The sequence below is a fragment of the Lissotriton helveticus genome, chromosome 6, assembly GCF_964261635.1.
Source record: "Lissotriton helveticus chromosome 6, aLisHel1.1, whole genome shotgun sequence".
In the NCBI taxonomy this organism is placed as follows: Eukaryota; Metazoa; Chordata; class Amphibia; order Caudata; family Salamandridae; genus Lissotriton; species Lissotriton helveticus.
Window position 1 is genome coordinate 1,643,931,320 of NC_136067.1, and position 20,507 is coordinate 1,643,951,826.

General features: G+C 43.3%; 1 protein-coding gene across 4 annotated transcripts in view; it reads right to left on the reverse strand.

The window, feature by feature from the left end:
• CCDC88A (coiled-coil and HOOK domain protein 88A) overlaps nt 1–20,507 on the reverse strand; it is an 822,041-nt gene that overhangs the window by 194,602 nt on the left and 606,932 nt on the right. For all 4 annotated transcript variants that reach the window (XM_078649494.1, XM_078649496.1, XM_078649495.1 and 1 more), the window contains exon 20: nt 3,431–3,708. In XM_078649494.1, the coding sequence (XP_078505620.1) occupies nt 3,431–3,708 (278 nt within the window). The remainder of the gene's footprint in view (nt 1–3,430; nt 3,709–20,507) is intronic.

Sequence of the window (20,507 nt, forward strand, 5' to 3'; positions counted from 1 at the left end):
ACTGCTCACAAGTAGGCTACCTCAAAAACAGGATGTCACATGATAACACCAGACTCCTGTGCCACCTGATAAATCACGCCTCTAAGGGCAACAACGCCACTGTCATGAGCGCCTTAGATGCGGAAAAGGCATTCGACAGAGTGTCCTGGCCGTTTCTAGAGAGGTGCATGCAGAAGTTTGGACTAGGATCCAACAACAGGAGGATGGTGATGGCACTATATAGGGAACCCAAAGCCCGGATTGTGGGAAATGGAGGAACATCAGAACCACTCACTCTAGAAAGGGGCACAAGACAGGGATGCCCGCTCTCCCCAGCCCTCTTCCTACTAGCCCTAGAGCCACTCCTAACCATGATAAGGACCAACAAACACATTACAGGCATACCGGTAGGCGACGAGACAGTGAAACTAGCGGCATATGTAGATGACATCCTCATCAATACGGAAAACCCGGCTAGATCAATAACAGCTCTTATGTTGACCATAGACCAATATGCAGGCGCCTCAGGCTACAAACTAAACAGAGATAAATCCGAGTGCAAACCCCTGAATATAAATACAATGCAAGGGGTGCTAGGTGACGCGGGGCTCACATGGCAGAAAAAATCACTGAAATACCTGGGCCTACTCTTCGAAAGAGATCTCAAGACCACGCTTGATCTAAACGAAAAATCACTACTAAACAAAGTGAAAGCCAGGGTAGAAACGTGGTTGCCCAAATTCACCACCCTGTGGGGCAGAGTGGAGGCTGTCAAGATGATGCTGATGCCTATGGTGACCTACACGCTTGACATGCTTCCACTATGCAACACAGAGGACTTCCACAAAAAGCTCGACAAGATAATAAATAATTTCCTATGGAGAGACAAGAAGCCCAGAATCAGCTTACAAAAACTCAGACTCAACAAAAACATGGGGGGACTAAACCTATCAAACTTCAAAAACTTCCACATGGCCTGTACAGCCAAACAAGGACTGTACTGGCTAACCCCAGAACAGGAATACACACCAGCGTGGCTAGCACTGGAGAAAAGAATCCTAAAAGGCCTTGACCCATATCCCTCTTGACGGCATCCAAACACCCGGAGAACGCCAACAATCCCATACTCAAGAACACCAGGAATGCCCTCCTTAAGTTCGACAAGAAGGTGGACGTTAGCATCAAGAATACAGAGTGGGGAATCAATTTGGTTCAAATACCGGGGGAAAACACTCAACATGCACACATGGTACAAACATAGTATATCTACAACAAACCATCTGACCACCCTAGGAACACAGTACACTTTCGACACACTGAAGGATAAACACAAACTGGATAACATCGAGCTATATAACTTCCTCAAGATCAAAGTGGCAATCACCAAGGCAGAACTCAACAAACTGACCCCAGCAATACTACAATATGCTGCCAACATAAACAAAATAGGACACCAAACTTCTCACCTCTACAAGCTACTGAGCCCAGGTGCGTCCAGACTAAACAATAAAGCAATAGAGTACTGGGAGTCTCACCTAGATAGACGACTAACTGAGAGGGAAAGATCCAACCTATGGACATCAACAACACGAAAAAAAGTAACTACCACCCTAGCACAAACCAAATTCTGGCTCATACACAAGGCATATTGGACCCCCTCACGCCTGGCGCCAATAGGAATAAGAGACAGCGACACATGCTGGAACTGCAGCAAACAGAAAGGAGACCTAGCCCAACTAATATTCCACTGCCCACGAGTTAGAGTATTCTGGAGCAGAATAAGTGACTTCATAAACAACACATTAGACATCCCCCTACAACTAGACTTCCACAGCCTGGCCACGGCCTTCATGGCACCAACAATCCAGGCTAGAGAAGACAGGGACCTCATAGACCTCCTACTTACTGCGGCGGTCAAGACGGTCCTGACCAACTGGAAGGACACAGGGAAAGCTACGTTCAAGGCCTGGTTTAATTGGGTCACCTTCGCTACGAGGAGCCGACACTATAACGTCCAACCACACACCCAGAACACACACAAAGAGCGAAATGTGGCACACTCTAGACAACTACCTGTCCTCACACAAACCACCCTAGGATGGCGAACACGAGGCCAAACACACCCTTCCGCGCCACAGGCGGAACAGACCGAGACCTGACCAATGTACCCGAACCCATGAAAAGTGTGTGACAGACCCTGCACAAGACCTTCTTCTTCCTCCTTTCTATCTTTCCTTTCTCACCACTGAGGGGGATACAGACAGCGGCTGCCATGTTTACAAAAAAAAAACGGCCCACGAGTTCTTGTTGTACTTCGCTATGCCAGGCCTCCCCCGGGGGCTTTTGCTAACTGTACCCCATGTATGCTGTGCCCTGTATATATAAATCTGTTTTTCAATAAAAAATTACTGAAATAAAAACAACAGTGTAGTGAAATCCACCCACAATGTCGACAGCAGCTATCCACAACAGTATCCCTTTACACAAAATGTTCTCAACCTGTTTCAAGTATTTGCTACCTAATAATCAAAAGCTATAATTAATACCCAATAATGATACTAATTGGGTCAAACCCGGAAAATTGAAAGACTAAATCCACCCAGTAGGATATGAACATGTGACATGCAGGTTGCACACATTGACTAACTATGCATGCCTTCTTTAGTACAAAAAGACATGGTACTTTATTAAAAAGATTACTTATACATTGTAAACCACTTTGTTACCCTACAATGTCCTGGTGCTAGACACAATTATGTCAGGTGGAGTAGAGGGTAACTAGGATGAGAAGAAATGTGCTACCTGCCTTAATATGCACCACACATTAAAGACATCAGTAAGCTAAAAGTATGGCTTGAGAAAAACTAGGACAGTAAGACATTTTAACATAGGAAAACACATGATTTAAATCAATTATGAAAATATTCAACAATCATTTTATGTAATACATGTAAATAATTTATAATCCCTTGGTCTACATCAATCCCAGTTGTAGACTGTCCACTAACGAAGACCCAATACAAGGCAAACCGGCTCCTTCAGAGTCTTGCTGATGGACCTGTGAGAACCAGTTTCTGGTGGCTGTCTCTAGCTTTCCAGTGAAAGACGGTCTGCCGTACCTAAAGACCCATCATTTTGACAAACGTTACAGTGATACAAAAAAATAATGAGCTTCCTCTCTGCTTGTGAGTTCTATTATTATTTCCCTGCCTGAGTCTTCTATGTTTAGTGGATCCAGACAAGAAACATCTGTACTGGGAGCCCAGTACAAAATAGGGTATGCCTCCCAATGCTGCAAATCCAGTAATCCTGTGGCGGATGGCTTTGTGCCAGCAGAGGCCCCACTGGTGGTGAACATTCAGCAATTTCACCACCTCAAATAAGAGCATGGGAACCACACATTTCCCTAATTAGCCCACAAGTTAGAGAGTACCCAGCAACTGAAAATTACCTATCTTCAAGTTCCTTATGTTCAACCTCCAGATTTTTATGCACAGATTTCAAACTTCCATGTTTGGCAATAAGAGATTCATATTCTGCAGCTTGGTGTTCATGAAGATGTGCCAGCTTTTCGTGATCTTTAACCAAAGCATCATACAAGCATTTCTGTTCTTCTCGCTCCTTCATTACAGATTCATTTTCACTTTCCAAACTAGAATGTTGAATTAACAGTTGTGAATTCTGGTTCATAAGAGAGTTGCTTTGGGAATTCAGGGCGGAGTTTTCAACCTGTAACAACAAGAGGTTCATCAGAAATTGCAAAGTAATGGAAATTCTAGCTCAAAGAAGGTATAATCAAACTGGATTTTGATATGACGTGCAAATCAGCCTTCAAAGTTACATAAAATAGGGAAAATCAAAGCATTTTTTATCAACGTGAAACAGAAAAGAGTTTTGAAATGTATTTGTTTAAAATCAGTTTCATAATACTGAACTGACACGAGAGAGTTCATAAGTGGCAAGTTGAAATAATAACTACATCTGCGTGTATGAGGTAAGACAGGTTTGTATACAAGATATTATAATTTGAAATTCTACTGCTAGGCAGAAAAATTCAGGCATATACTATAATATTTCTAAGTACATTCACAGGTGATGCATCATGTGGCGAATTCAAGGAGGCTTGATGGAATGCAGTTTACATGCAGACACATGGATGAGCTTAAGTTTGAATCTAGACACCTGTGAAAGTATTCTCTCTTAAATTAACTAGAGTTAAGGAGCCTCTTACAGGTGTAATGACCCAGGAAGTTTGAAAGGATACCCACACACCCATTACATGCACCAGCAGAAGAATTCCCGTCCTGATTCAGGAAGATGTTTCCAAGTATGAACATAAGCAATACGATGAGATAAAAACCGATAACCTGCTGGAAGCTGCTGATAGAATGGATTGAAAGGAAGTTAAGTTATTTTAATAAATTGGATTAATTCTGTGGGCCTTTTACAGAGACTTCCCATTTAATATGACCCCAACAGCTGGGACTGTTGAAAATGTTTTTGCAAATTGTCAATACTAGTGACTGATCTAGCACAACACTGTTTTAGAATCCTTCACTTCTTCGCTTGTTCTGTATAAAGGTACAGCACACCATTTAGGACTGGTTTGATTTGACTACTGATCTGTAATGGACACGCTAGTCCACAGACACAAATGGATGACTGTCTTTTATGTACATTGCGTCTTTCAAATACAATAAACATATTACAATCCTTCTTCCATGTGGCCTTTCGGTCATGATTGAGGCACCTTTCAATCCTACTAGTGGAAAGCATCGACCTATATAATTTTCCATAGTAGATGTACATTATCCTTGTTAACCAAACAAATTGGATGAAGGATGAAGTGGGTGTTACTGGAAACATCAACAGCAACCACCATTAGGAATTAAATGCAGGGCTTATTTTTATTGAGAACAGTAAAAATAAGAAGCATTCTTCTTGCTATTTGTAAAGTCAGTGGAGACTGTGAAAGATGTAGCTAGGTTGCCAGTTTACTTTTCTAAACACACACATATGCTGATGGTTGCAATTTCCAGAGTTTTCAACTTTTGTTCAGAATTGTACAGATATGACTGACAGGTGATTTGTGCAGGTTATATCACTTATGTTTAGAAAAAAAAGCTGGACTATGAATTTATAACCATATAAAGGTTTTATTTATTAACATTTATAGAACTGTATTTGTTTTGGTGATGGTTCAAATTGTGGCTGTGGAATTACCCTGGGTGCAACAGAACAGAAAGAGCTTCAGGATTAAATCCTTAATAAGGCACTTTGAGATCCAGCCTCCCATTTCCTTCAAAAATTTTTTTTACATGGTTCTTTAACTGGAACTTCTTTTGAGTATACCATGTTACCAGTGGTTGACTGTTATGTTCCAGTGTGTGCATTGAGATTGACCCCTACCACACTACCAGAATCAGTGCAGGACCACCACCACCCTATATATAGAAGGTGACCAAGGATACCATCTTGGGAGGAAAGTGGTTCCTGAAGGGTCTACAGCACATTACCTGCCTTCTCTCCAAGAATGCACTGGAAAGAAGTATGTACTAAATGTGTACCCCGTCATGTGGTGCACACCTAGAGCAGCCTTTAATCCATAATGATGATGAATAATATTTATTGAGCGCCAAAAGGTGCGCTGGTGCTAGGACCAAATTGAGTCTAAAAACAGATGTTTGGGTGGAGAAGAACTACAGCCAGGATGTAAGAGACTTGCGAAAGACTAGGTGATTGGACTGATGAAAAAATTCAATAGGCAGCTGGTTCCAATTGTCATGTATTCCTATAGGTTCTGAATCGATCCCCCTATTCCTGACCCTATTCTGGTTAAACTAACTATCAAGTTAACTAACAGTCAGCCCATGAGGCAAGAAAAGCCCCCATGATGCAGATACCGTTATCTGACGCAGTCACACTACGGCACAGGAACGTGTTATCTGATTAGGTCATAACGCTTGAGATCTAATTAGACAAGCGACATTCCTCCAGCCCCTGATAAGGCATACGACGTTCTCATAACAAATCAAGCCTATGACAACCTGGAAAATCCGTGCGGCCATTGTTTTGATTTCACAGAGAACTTTAGTAAAGAATGTGCTAACGAGCAAGTCGTATGACATCTTTATTGACGTATCTATGTCCATCCTTACGTCAATCTCGGCACCTTTAAGGTATAAATATTGCCGATCTTGCCCTATGCAAACACACGCGTGGTGACGAGACGAAGCAGCCATACTTGCCGAAGCCGAGAGCAGAAGCAGACCCCGCTGGCAGCAGCCCCGCCTTCCTGACGCGCTGAGAGACGCGCTGCTATCTCAAGCCGAGAGACCCAGCACCGGCGCTTCTGGGCAGCCCTCGCAGGCAGCCTGGAATATCGAGAGCAGAGAAAGAGATACCATTCCTCATTCATCCTAAATTCCAGGTACAGAACTGAATAACCCCTCACAGAGAATTCTTTAGTTATTCACTTGGCAAAAACAAACTTAACTTAAACTGTAACTTTCTATTCCCGCCCACGCATTAGACTTAGGTCAGGTACACGGGGTAGGCGTATTTAGAAACACCAGTTGAGTACGTTTAGTCAAATGTATATGTGTATGTAAATATATTTTAATCATTTTAAACATCATATGGCTCAGAAACCATATCAATGTTTTTACAGTATTATTTTATACTATTGCTTTTAATGTATGCACTTTACTTAACTATAAGTATTGCAATAATATCGATCTATTTCTCTTGTACGAGAAAAGAGACTGATCAATAAATAACACCTTTTTATTGAACACGCCCGTCTCTTCCTTTTCTCTACAATCTGATGAGACTAAGAATGCACGTACTGACTGAGTAAAATAATTGCCTTGTGCTCACACGACTCTCGAGATTGACTCTTGATTAGGGGAGAGCAAAGTTGTCATGTTCTATGGTTGTCAGAAACTAAATCCCTTCTTGTCTAATCAGGGGAGTTAATTCTTTCCTGAACATTCGAGAAAGTTTCTAGCGAACTCTGAGCTACGCTGGCAAACCCAAAACTTAAGTCTAGTATCAACAGTAGTAGACCTAGTTAACGTCTGGCCTAGGCCTTTACTGCTGTAGGTATTATTCCAATGCGCAGAGCCTATTGGGAAGATAGGAACTACACTACACAATGTCTGCAGATCTTGAGAATACATGGAAGATTGAGATAAACAGAGTGTAAGGTATGAGAGGGGCAGTATAGAAAAAATAACAATGGCAGGTACCCAGGGCCTTGCATGAAAAAGCCTTATGGAAGAGACAGAACAGCTTAAACATAGATAGCTCCTTAGTGGGGAGTTGTGTAGACTGACAACACTTTTGGAAATGTTAGAACAAAGAGGAATACTCAGAATGAGATGGGCAGCAGCATTCTGCAGTTTATGAAGTCTCATAGCAATGCTGTTCCAACTCCCCCGCATCCGCAAGGCTAGGATGGGAGGTCGCTCCTTCAGGTTTTTAGCAAGTAAATACTGGAATGAACTTCCACTTGACCTGCGCATGGAACCCTCTGAAACTAGATTCAGATTGAGACTTAAAACCCATCTCTTTCCACGTAAATAAAGCTTTCTTGTTCCTTTGACCTAGGCCACTCTCTTCTGGACTTCTGTCTCTCTAGGAGTAGCAGTAACTTTAGCGCGGGGACACACTGTCTTGAGTGTAACCAGGCGCTCTAAAAATGGTTTTATTATTATTATTATTATTATAGTAAGGCATCCACGGAACTCCAGATGTCCAGATAGAGAAAACTCTCAATCTGCAGGAATAGCAGGAATGATTTTCCTGAGCATGTGAATATTAAAAAAAAACAGGTTTGTTATTTGTGGAGAGAAGGCAAGTGCTTTATCAAATAAGAAGTTCAAATCCTTGCCATATTTTCAGGGTGTGGGAGGGAAGCCTATCTCCGAAGGCCACTGGTGGAAAAGGCCAGCAAAACCTTGGTCTTTGTGAGAGTTAAATTTGAGGAAATCGGTCCACATCTAAGTCAGACAGGTTCAGACATTTGATTGAGAACTCCTAGATTGTCAATGAGAATGAAGATAATCTGGGTATCAAAGGTCTTAAGAGAAAGGTCTTGGAAATATAAGAGCTGCAGCAGAAGATAGTCATAGAGATTAAAAGGGTGGAGCTAAGGGAAGTGCACCTAGACACTACAAAGGCTTCAAATAATAGTAGTGCGGTGCAGGGCAGAGCCTTGGATGCCAAATCCAGAAAGTGAGTGACAGGAAGGAACGGGACACATTAATGAACGCAGTAAGTATGACCCATTAGAAAAATACAAACAAAAAATTGCAGAATACAAGGCTCAGATTATGAAGGAAAAATCGGCCTATTTTTCTCTAGAAATTGTGACAGAAAAAAATTCTAGTAAAGAACTGTACTCTACAATTTAAAAACTGGCTAACTACTGTGAACAAAAGAAAGTAGAAAGTAGTCAGTCGCTTTGTGACGAGATTGCGTTAGCTTTCCCAAAAAAGTTCTTGATATTTTTACTCTTTCACAGCTGTTTGAACAGTGTTTCCACAGCTGTGCACACTATCAAAATGGGTGATTTGGGGCTGGTGCACCCGCTTACTCCATCACTCAGCGCTGTCAATGATACTTTTTCATCTTTCTTTGCATTTTAACCACTGACAACTGAAAAAAATAATTAATTAATTCTCAACACCCGATCGGGTCTCCATTGGATCCCTGACCTCCAAAATTGCAGAAAAGGCAATAATTAATAAAGAGCTTACCTTATTCCTAGAATCAAATGATCTACTGGATCATTCAAAGTTTGGGTTTCGTTGCCAACACAGTATGGAACTGGCTCTCAATACTGCCACAGAAGAACTAAGGGCATCGCTTGATGGTGGTGGTGGGGAGGGGGGGAGGGGAGGGGAAAACTCTGCAGCACTCATCCTTCCTGACCTTTTAGCAGCATTCGACACAGTCAATCATAAGATTCTGATTGACCATGTTCAATCTATGGGTATTTGTAGGTCAGCTCTATTATTACTAGCCTCCTTTCTCACAGACAGAGTGCAGTCAGTGTCTTTGGATGGCTACTGCTCAGATTCTTGTTTTCTCCCGTGTGGGGTCCTGCAGGGATCATCGCTGAGCCCGACTCTGTTTAATCTCTATATGGCTCTGCTAGCCACACTGATTAGAAATGTGGTTTTTTGTTTGTCTACTATGCTGATGGCACGCAAATTATTGTCTCAGTTGCTGACTAACATAAAGAGTCTGCGGCCACCTGCAGCAATTGCATGCAACAAGTTAACAAATGAATGACTTGCAACTGTCTGAAGTTGAATTCTGATAATAACGAGGTGCTGTTGCTGGGAAATAATACTTCGTTTTGATCTCCGGATTGGTGGCCAGAGGAGCTTGGGTCCATTCCAACCCCGGTGACTAAGGTGAAAAATCTGGGGGTGATTTTTGATAACCATCTGTCGTTTGCCAAACAGGTGAATGTCATTACTTCAAGCGCCTTTTTTAAGTTGAAAATTCTGAGAAAGATCTTACCTTTTATTCCTCTGGAGCTCAAGAAACTAGTGGTAACTGCCCTCTCTCTATCCAAAATAGATTTTTGCAATGGTCAGTATATCAATATACAGAAACAACTTCTTAGCAAACTACAAATTCTGAAGAACTCAGCAGCTTGCCTATTGCTGGGAATGCCTAGACAAGGCTCAGTGGCTAAGGCTCTAGTGGAGCTTCACTGGTTGCCAGTTGATAAGAGGGTAGAATCTGAGGCGCTGTGCACCGCCTTTAAGGCCTTACATGGAGAAGGCCCTGACTATCAACAGTCAACCTTAAAGTGCAATATTTTAGAAGAATGCGCGTGGAGGGGTGGGGGTTAGAGGTTTTGTGTATGTCACGACCAAACGGTGGAATGCCCTCCCTCTCAACTTAAAGACCAGTTCTATCCTGTTAGTTTTTAGAAATAATCTTAAGACCTGGCTTTTTATAGCTTAAAAACTAGTTGTCATAACCATCCATCAGCTGTGCTACCAGCGCCAAGATGCTCTCGGGCATTCAAGCGTTTATAAAACTTATTTTCATTTCATTTCATTTTCAGTAATCATCCTGACATCAACGGATATGGGCAAGAGGGCAGATTGGGTGTAGAAAAGTGCATAAAAATGAGAAATGGTAGAATTCAAGAGATTTTTACATTTAAGAAACTCGGAGATGAGGAGGCTAATGTGCTTTTTAAGGACATGTGGAGGATATGATAAAAGAGAAACAGACAATAGTAGCCAAGCGCAGATGTGACTGCTGTCTACTTTTTAAGATGGACAACTAGGCCATTGTGCCTGTCTTTCTAACATGACGTAGGTCTCCTCATTTACCTGGGGACATGCTCCACAGTTAACTTTGGACAGAAACATCTGCAAATGTCAACTGAACTCCATTTTTGAGTCAGACAGTTGACATCACAGACTTGCACAAACCTGTAATGTGTAACCTTAGTCTGATCCATGACTATATTAAAATCCCATTGACCAGTGTGATAGGGCCCTGGAAGAAACTGAGAAACATCAAACAAGGAGCATGCTCGAGGTTTTCATAATAAAACAGAAAATACTGTCACGCTGTTTCATGGCTCATATCTTCCAAACTGCAAAAACAAAATCCCGTACCACAAAAACTAAGGTCTTTTATGGTTCAATATGACTCACTTCACACCATCTGCAGAACCTCAAGCATCTTCTAGCATAAAGACATTTCATTCCTTTCCATTTGACTTCCTGATCTTCCTGACAGGTTATGACCTGCAAACCTCAAACATTCACAAAGATTGTTGGAGGAGGTTGCTGCGATTTTGCTGCAAAAGCCTTCCTGAGGCATTAGGAACACTAAGCACTGCCACTTTGGAGCTAATCAGAATCATTGTTGACTATTTCAGTCCATCATTCAATATCGGTCACACAGAAACACTTGAGGAAAATACACTTTTTAACTGGTGTAGTGAAAAGCCTTACATCTTGAAAATATTTGAAACCACAGCTACAAGCATCTGCTTCATCACTGGGCTCTCCTGATGGTAGATGCTTTTCAGATAATACAATGTTATATAAGCAATACCTCCCAGTACAGCTTCAACAAACCCACTAGAACACAGCTGATTATACACTGCATTGGGTGGTATGTCACAATATCGACCACTAAAAACCTGACCAAAACTGACCTGCCCAAATATTGAATGGGCAATATCAACTTCCACTGTATCCTCTTGTTAAGGAGATACACAGAAGAATAACTAACGTCCTTTCAGTACCTCTCTTTCAGTTCCATATTCTATTTAACTGAAGATACCTCACCTTTTGAATTCCCTCAACACCAGACTCAACCAGGTCCTGTCTGCCGATAAGTGGAGCACTCTGCATTGGCTTTGTACCACCTTCAGAAGTGATAGCAGGGAGCCGTATACATATGCAGCCTGTGTGTGTTGACATCAATTTTAATAAAAATAACTTCCATGCCATTAGACGCGGAGCAACTGACAATCGGTAATGAGTCAATGAAAGTAATGCAAAAAGTGCCGTGCTGTTCCTGGTGAGAGAGAGGAGGAAAAGATCTATACAGTTTGTGATGCGAGTGGTGTTGTCAGGGTAAAAAGAGGTTAACCCTGGGAATGCATTTTGTTGGATTTAATGCCCTCACACACCCTTTCAGGTGTCATGCTTCATCATTTGGGCCTGCTCCTCGTTGGGTCGGCGGTGCAATAACCAACGGGCAACACCTCAAAGAGGGGCTCTTTGGCGGAGATCTTTTTCCAACAGCCGTATGGATGAAGTGCGGGTGTGGGGCCAGAATGGATTAGTAGACGTTGGAATGTGACTTAAAATAAAGCTAGGGGTACCGGGAATGATTTATTCAGGTGGTCCGCTGCTTTAATTAAAAACGGATTTCTAGAGGAGAGGGCTGGAATGTTATGCTTCCAGAGATCCTCCAGATTGTGTTATTGTCCGGTCAACATGTTTCTCGCTGGCGTTATTTAAACAAGCGATTCTTCAGGACCACTGGGACTATTTAGCTAGTATCTAAAAGAGGGGAAAACTGTCTACTCTAATTCCCTAATGTGTAGTGTGTGTACAGCAGTGTGGGTACAAACCACCATCAACTAGGGATGAAGGGATTTGGGAGGGAATGTATCCCTATATTACCCTTCTTCTATTGAAACCTGTGTTAAGCTGTCATTACCTGTTAAGGAAAAGGAAAGGCAAATCACAACAGGATATAAAACAATCGCATACATAACTGTATATCTTGTGGGGTTGCCTGCTAGTGTCGTATTCCACTAGCATGTATCGACACCCAAACAATAGTGTACATGCACTCTCATATGTGAGACATTCAGTGAGAGTGATGTGGACGGAATATAAAAGCATATATATAAAGAATAATACAATTACTAAATTGGTATGGGTTGCCACAACATATCCAAACTCACCCAAAAAGTGTAATGGTCAGATAACAACAGTATCCAGCGGGTAAAGCGTCAGGTTAGATCTTCCACCGCAAGGTTGGGAGTGCCTGAGCTGCGTTGTCAGCGCCAACCCCTCGCCGCTGGATCCGGGTGGAGGCGGTAGGCGGGGTCGGGGCCAATTATAAAGCTATGAGCCTAAACGTGATTGTAGAGTTACGTCGGCGGCCATCCTGTAATGTCTAACCTAGAGTGTGGTATCACTCTAACCGGGGATTCAATTCCTTTACGGGGTTTCATAAGACTGATAACCAAGGGGCGATAGACATTGTATGTGTAATAAAACCTAGGAGGAATTATTTGTCAAGGTAAGAGCCGGAGTCTCTAGCTAGTCATATAATATGACGGCGGCCATCTTGTACTATACAGCCCGGAGTTGTATGTTGTGGTCAAAGTGGTGTAATGAGACCGCCAGATGTATATAGGGTCATACAGCTATATTAAGTAGAAGGGACCAGTCTAATGTAATTTCATATAAGGAATCCCACATGGGAAAATTGCTCATAAGTTATGTGTCTAATGATCGTGAATGTGCGTCTATGGCATATTCTGAGTTGAAAAGGTTCCATTAATCATTGTCGCCAGGTAACAATGGGCTCCCGATATAAAGTAGCGTAGGCATTTAACGGGGGCTAATATACCGGTCATCTCATTGCCAATTAGAATTTTTTTAAATTTTTTTTTTGTAGTGAAGTAGGATATCGGGAATGAACCCGTGGAGCAAGGGGTTCACCAGCCAAGTGACTAAAACAAGTTATATCTTGAATGTTGTTGTCTACAGGAAGGGATTGCTCAGAGGCTGCTCCAGGGGATGTCTTCATTCAGACCACGGCTGTCTGCTGATAATCTGTGTATCCATAGTTGTTCCTTGTAAAACAAGGTCTGTTTGGATATCTTGTGGTTTGCTTCAAGTATCAGCCATTGGAGGGAGTCTGGGGTATGGTTCATTCCCAGGAAATACCTGCACATTTTAGTGTTATTTTTCCTGCACCTGAAGTTACTTCAGTGCTCCGAAATTCTTGTTTTGATGTTACGAGTCGTCATCCCTATGTAATAAAGGTTACATGGGCATATGATCAGGTAAATGCAGTTTAAACTGTTACAATTTGTATGACCTCTCATTTCCCACTCGAATGAGTCTGTCAGGGTAATGCTTTTATATTTTTTGGTGAAGGGGCATGCTGCGCACCCCCCACAAGGATAATGGCCTCTCACAGCTGGTAGATTCCACAGTGTGGTTTGTCGAGTTGTTTGGGTTGCCTCCTTGGGTCTGGTGTGTACCAAGATGTTTTTGATATTTTTAGACCTCTTAAAGGCAAATCTTGGTTGGTCCAATGTTGGTGTCCCCGTGTTCAGTATAGACCAATGGTGTCTCACGATTTTTCTCAATTTATTCGATGCCGGTGTGAAGGTTGTAACACAGGTCATGGGCTGATTGGCCAAGGGGTCTCTTTCTTTTGGTTCTAAAAGGCCCTCTCTGTTGTTATTCTGTGCCCTTTTCCTACATTTCTTGATCTCTCTAGTAGGGTAACCTCCCTCTTTTAGGTTCCTTGAGAGAATGGATGACTCAGTCTTGTAGTTGGCCATTGTGCTGCAATTACGTCGTAGCCTGAGGAATTGCCCAAACGGTAGATTAGTACGTAAGGCAACTGGATGGTGGCTAGTGTAATGTAGCAGACTATTACGGTCTGTGCTCTTTTTGAACAATGTGGTGCAGAGGGATCCCCCTTCGATACTTATTTTGAGGTCCAAGAAAGCTATATCTCTGTTGGAAGCCGTAATAGTGAATTTTAAGTATGGGTTTAGGTTATTAATCCACACGAAAAACTCCGTGTATGATTCTTCTTTACCTGTCCAAAAAATCAGGATGTCGTCTATGAATCTTTTCCATAGTTTTATATTGTCATGGTAGGGATTTGTCATTGGTGAAATATGGTTCTCTTCAAAGTCAGCCATATAAAGACAGGCTACACTGGGGGCTACCGTACTCCCCATGCAAGTACCTTGTATTTGATGATAGTACTTGCCTTTCAACTCAAAAAAGTTCTCGGTAAGGACCTTTTCTGCGCATTCCATAATGAATGTGGTGGGTGTTTGTGACATCCATTGGGTCTTATTAAGTACTGCCTCGATAACTCCTAGGGAGGCCCTCTGTGGGATGTTCGTGTAGAGGGCCTCTACGTCCAGGGTTATCAGGAAGTCAATCGATGGGGCCGCTTCATAGTCTTGCAACAGGCGTAACAAATCTGTCGTATGCTGAATATAGGATGGAATTTGTTTTACCAGAGGCTGCAGAAAGTGGTCGCAGAATTGTGATAAAGGTTCTAAAACTGAGTCAATCCCAGAAACAATAGGTCGCCCAGGGACTGGTGTAACACCTTTGTGAATCTTCGGCAACGTATAGAAATGAATGAAAGTAATCCAAAACTGGACCATATGACCTATCAGAAGTGCACCCCACAAAATAGGGAGAAGGACGAGTCAGTCAGATAATATCACAACAGAAGAAATGGCGGATTTGCATAAGAAAATCAGCACATCGTAAAGTATCCCCTTATTTTTATCAATCTGATCCGTATCACTTGAGTTACTCTATTGGAGTGCAGATCTGATATCGTGCTCATCCACCTTTAGCACTAATCTATGACCATCTACCCACTTAAAGTAAGGCAGAGTATCATATGCATTCAACAAAAAATACCAGTGCACATCCTATTCTTGATAACTATTATCCAATGGGCATCTAGCCACAAACATCCGATATGTCCAATATTCGTTAGTCCATAATTGAGGCACACAAATTTCATCAATATTCAATGTTCTTTTATTCTCTTGTCACAGCCAGCCGACGTGCGTTTTGCCCTTCCCGGGCTTTTTCAAGGCAAACACTTGTTCAGTTGAGCGATCTGTATTTTCGGCGTTAAATGTCACTAAAAGCTTGGCAATGTTATTCCTCCCGGCCTTGTATTTTCAACACGTAAAGTTGCTGTGAGTAGTTTTGTATTCGATCCCCATATGACTATTAAGAATTCAAAGGTTTGATCTTGGAGCCTTGATAAGTTCCATCGCCATTACGCGTGTAAGGTGTTCGGGAACGGTGGCTTTCTTCCGCGTTTCTCTTCCCTCAGTCAGATAATATATCCACCAGAAAGAGCATTACAGAAAGTAAGTAGCTTCTAATGAATACTTGTAACCGTAAATTGCTCACCTATTCAATAGATATTCAAACAGTATTTATTTTTATTATTTTTATTTTTGGGGATTTATATAGAGCTACTCAAAGAGTGTCCGTGCGCTTACAGTAAAATCTTAACACTGCCAATAAAAGAACTAAAAGGCTGACCCAAAGAGTCATGTCTGGAGAAGTTTTTGTAAGTTCATAATGTTCGCGGTGGAACGGAGCTGTAGTGGGAGAGCATTCCACTCCCTCGCAGCCAGGCAGGAAAAGGAGCTGACACCCCATTTTTTCCTTCTGAAACGATGTGTTACCACTAGCAGGGTATTGAAAGACCAAAGTGACCTGACAATTTGATATAGAGTGAGTCAGTGGGACAAGTACTGGAGGCATTTACAGTAAAAAGCTCTATGAATTAGGACTAGGCCCTTGAACCTCACACGCTTTTTACAGGCAGCAAGTGCAGGCCTTTTAGAACTGGTTGAATGTGAGTCCTACTGGGGAAATGCAACATATGCTGAGCAGCGGCATTATGCACCAGTTGCAATCTCTTCAGGAGGTAGGCAGGCAAACCCCAGTAGAGTGATTTGGCATAGTCCAAACTTGAGGTGATCAAGGCCTGGATCACAGTTTTTTGCTGCGAGAGAGGAAGAAGATACAGCAATTGTTAGCAATTTTAAAAGGGCAAAGCAAGTACCTACTAACTTTGACACCTGGGGAGTAAAATCACAGTGTTGTCAAATTTCACCTACAAATTACCCGCTGCCGTAGCAGGGGGACAGGAGACAGGTGGCATCGGGAGGGACATACTGTGGCCACAGGCCATGGTTCCAGGATGGGGGGTGGGGGGTGGGATGGGGGGGGGAGATCCAAAGAGCAAGATTTCTGTCTTGCTGGAATTACATTGGAGGTTGCTATCACACATCCATTGAAACACTGTGATCATACATGTCTTGATTTTACTCAATGCATTTGGAGTTTTTTGGCCTAGAGTAAGGAGCAATTTTCGCATCATCGATGGAAGAAACAATTTGTATGCCAACCGATTTTATCAGAGTCACCAGGGGGGCCATATACACATTGAACAATGAGGGGCTCTATGCGGACCCCCGAGGAACTCCAAAATGTTCTGTGGTGAAAGGAGCCATCGAAACCGATTGACATCTCTCTGCCAAATTGTGATAGCCCTCCCTGCAGACCTAAGAATCAATACAATAGCACCTGGTAATATTGTCTATGAATGCCAAAGTACCAGCCTGGTAGATGCATAGCACCAGAACACCACTAGGTACCCGTGGCTCTTGTGTAATGACCTTGAAGGCCTTGAGGAAGCCCCATTATGGACAGGGCATACCAACTCTTGATACAGAGGGCAATCCTCCTTGTTCAAGGTTGTTTCTAAATTGCCCTACTTTCTTTGTACCAGAAAGTCTGATAAAGAGCTGGTCATCCACGTTCTGCTCCTTAGTTTGATCTATACAGAAACTAAGGGCTATTTTCAGATCCTAGCTTCTTCTCCTACTTAGAGGGTTGTGATTGAAAGAATAAAGTATGTTCATGATAGAATACCCCCACATGGAAGGGAGAAAACACTTTAGGAAGAAAGGATACCAGAGAACTGAGAACCTACTTATCTGGGTAAGGAAAATGTTACTTACCCTGCAAGTATCTATTCATAGATTATAGTGCTGTAGAATCACATGCACCGCATACTCCTGCAATCTAGTGTTGGGCTCTGATGTTGCAACTAGTTTTTGTTAAAATAAGTCTTTCGAGTCATGAGGTATGGCGACTCCACCCTTAGTTGGCAATGTGTGTGCATGTGCATCAGCTCCATTGTTGGAATGTTTGTCTCCCAGTGGGTGATGGTACTAATGGAGCAGTATGTAGGACACTTAGGTGACCATGCATAAAAGTGTATTGAGACAATTATTCTGTACCATCCACTAGCTCCTGGAAATGCGGGTGGGCGCATGTGAATCTAAACACTACATGCTACAAACGAATAATTTACTTACCTTCTGTAATGCTTTTTCTGATGGATACAGTATTTTCCTCAAGCGACCTCGTTTCATATCATTTAACAAACTTGGCCCACCTACCAGAATAGATGGATTTGGTGGAATGTCTTCTGGTGGATAATATACCATCCATCACATGCAGTGGGAGAGACAAGGAACTCAGGTTGCCCTCTTCAATCTCCAGGCATGAAGTTGCAGTTTGTGGAGGTGGAGGTGAAAACCCTGCCCCGGCGACTGCCAGAGGAGGTTTGCCCTGAGAGGGAGACAGAGCGGACAGTGCAATGAGAGGCAAAGGAGGTCTGTGTACCATACCCTTTGCGGCCAATCCAGGGCGGTCAATATGACTTGGGTCCGGTCTTGGCAAATCTTCCACAGAACCTAAGGAATCAAGGGTATGGGAGGAAACGCATAAAGAAGCTGCAAGCCCCAGTCTAACTGAAATGCGTCGCCCAACGGTCCCTGCATCAGAATACCAGTGCGCCTTCTCTTAAGTGGCAAAAACAGGTCCAACTGAGGAAATCCACATATCCTGAAAATGTGAAGGACCAAATCTGGAAGAAGAAGCCATTAGTGATCAGCAGATTATGTAAATTTGATGGTCCTGAGCTCAGGACCAGAGTATCAGAGGCTCTCTGCAGAGAAGACACAACCCTACTCCTCCCTGTTTGTTGATGGACCACATTGCGGTAATGTTGTCCATTAGGACCTGAACCGACTGCCCGCAAAGGGAAGGAAGGAAGGCCTTGAGAGCCAAACGTATCACCCCAATTCTAGAAGATTGATGTGAAACAATCTTTCCTATGGAGACCAAAGACCTTTGACCTTCAGATCCCCCAGATGGGCTACCCACCCTAGAGTGGAGGCATCCGTTATCACTGTGGCCACCGGAAAAGGAAGTTAAAACGGCTTCCCTTGAGACAGGTTGCCTGGAACACTCCACCATAGCAGTTCCGCTGCAGTGACTCTGGAGATTCTGACCACCTCTTCGAGATCTTAGGTGCGTTCAAACCACTGCCTGCCAAGGCACTACCAGAGGGCCCTCATATGCCAGCATGCATGGTTGACTAACAGTCTACAGTAAACAAACAGACCGAGCAGGCACAAGACCTTCAGGACTGGAACAGCTGCTCCATTCTGAAAAAGTGGAATCATAGCCTGAATGTCTAGAATCTTCTGTGGAGGCAGGAAGGCACAACTCACAGTAGTGTCCAGTACTGCCCCTATGAACAGGTTGCGTTGAGATGGCACCAGGTGAGATTTGGGTACTTTATCAAAAAACCCAACTCGAACAACAGTTCTGTTGTTATATGCAAATGATGCAGCACCATCTCTGGTGACTTTGCTTTGAGCAGCCAGTCATCCACATAGGGAAGAACAGGAATCCCCGACCTTATGAGATGAGCTGCCACCACTGCCATCACCTCTGTGAAGACTCAAGGTGCGGAAGTAAGGAAGAACAGAAGGACTGCAAACTGGTAATGTTGAGACCCCACTGTAAAACGAAGATACTTCCAATGCAACTTCAGGATGGGAATGTGAAAATATGCATCCTGTAAATCGATCAACACCATCCAGTCTTCCTTCTCCAGCGTGAGAAGAACCTAAGACAGGGTCAACATTTTGTATTTCTCCGGTTTGAGGTAAAAATTTAAAACTCTGAGGTCGAGGTTCGACCATAAACGACCTTCCTTTTTGGGAATCTGGAAAAACCGAAAGTAGCACCCCTGACCCCTTTTCTGCTCTGGAACCACCTGATTGCAACCCTTTTGTAGCAATGCAAGAACCTCCTGCTGGAGAAGTAGAAGATGCTCTTCTAAGCAAAAGCCCTGACGGGGAGGGGAAGGAGGGGGGAACTCCCAGAAGGGTAGGGCATACCCATTCTCACACCCAGAGATCTGTTGTAACAGACCTCCAATGCTGAAGAAAATGGGACACCCGTCCTCCAACGAGACCAGTATACTGTAGGATGGTGGATATAGAGCTGCTTCCCTGCCACACTAGCTGAAGGGGCAGAAGAGGAAGAGGAGAAAACTTGCTGTCGTGCTGCACCCTGCAGGCGTCCTCTTCCCTTTCCAGTGTAGGACTTGTACAAGGGATTTGCCTGCTGCTGCTGTGGCTGTTGCCTCGAACGCAAGGGCAAGTTGTTTCCAAAGCCATGAAACTTGCGGAACTGCCCAAATCTCCTGGGTTGAGATTGAAGTCCCAAAGACCTTGCAGTAGCTTCACTGGCCTTAAAGCACTGCAGCGCCGAATCCGATTTACCCCTAAACAGGCAAGGTCCATCAAAGGGCACATACAGCAATGTAGCCTGAACAACAGGTGAGAACCCTGAACCACGCAACTATGCATTCCTCCTAGTAGCCACAGATGATCCCATCGCCCTTGCTACCGAATCAGCTTTGTCCAGACAAGATTGTATCACTTAGAGGGCAGCAGCTTTGTCATCCGACAACACCTCTGAGAATTGCCCTTGTACCTCCTCAGGCAACTTTGGGACAACTTCCCTGGCTGAGTACATGAGGGCATGGATGTAGCAATCAAAAAGGCATGTGGCATTTGTGGACTTAAGGGCTATATTCCCCGACGAGAACACCTTCTTTGCCAATTTCTCCATGCGCTTTGACTCCCTATTCACAGGCGTAGACGGGAAGGAACCTGCAGACTGCCTCAAAGAGCACGAAGCCTGCACCATCAAGCTTTCCGGCGAAGGATGAATGGACAGAAAACCTGATCCCCCGGTGCCACCATGTACCTCCTCGCCATGGTCCTGGAAATGGCTGAGTTGACACTGGCTTCTGCCAGACATCAAGAATGGGATCTGTCAATGCTT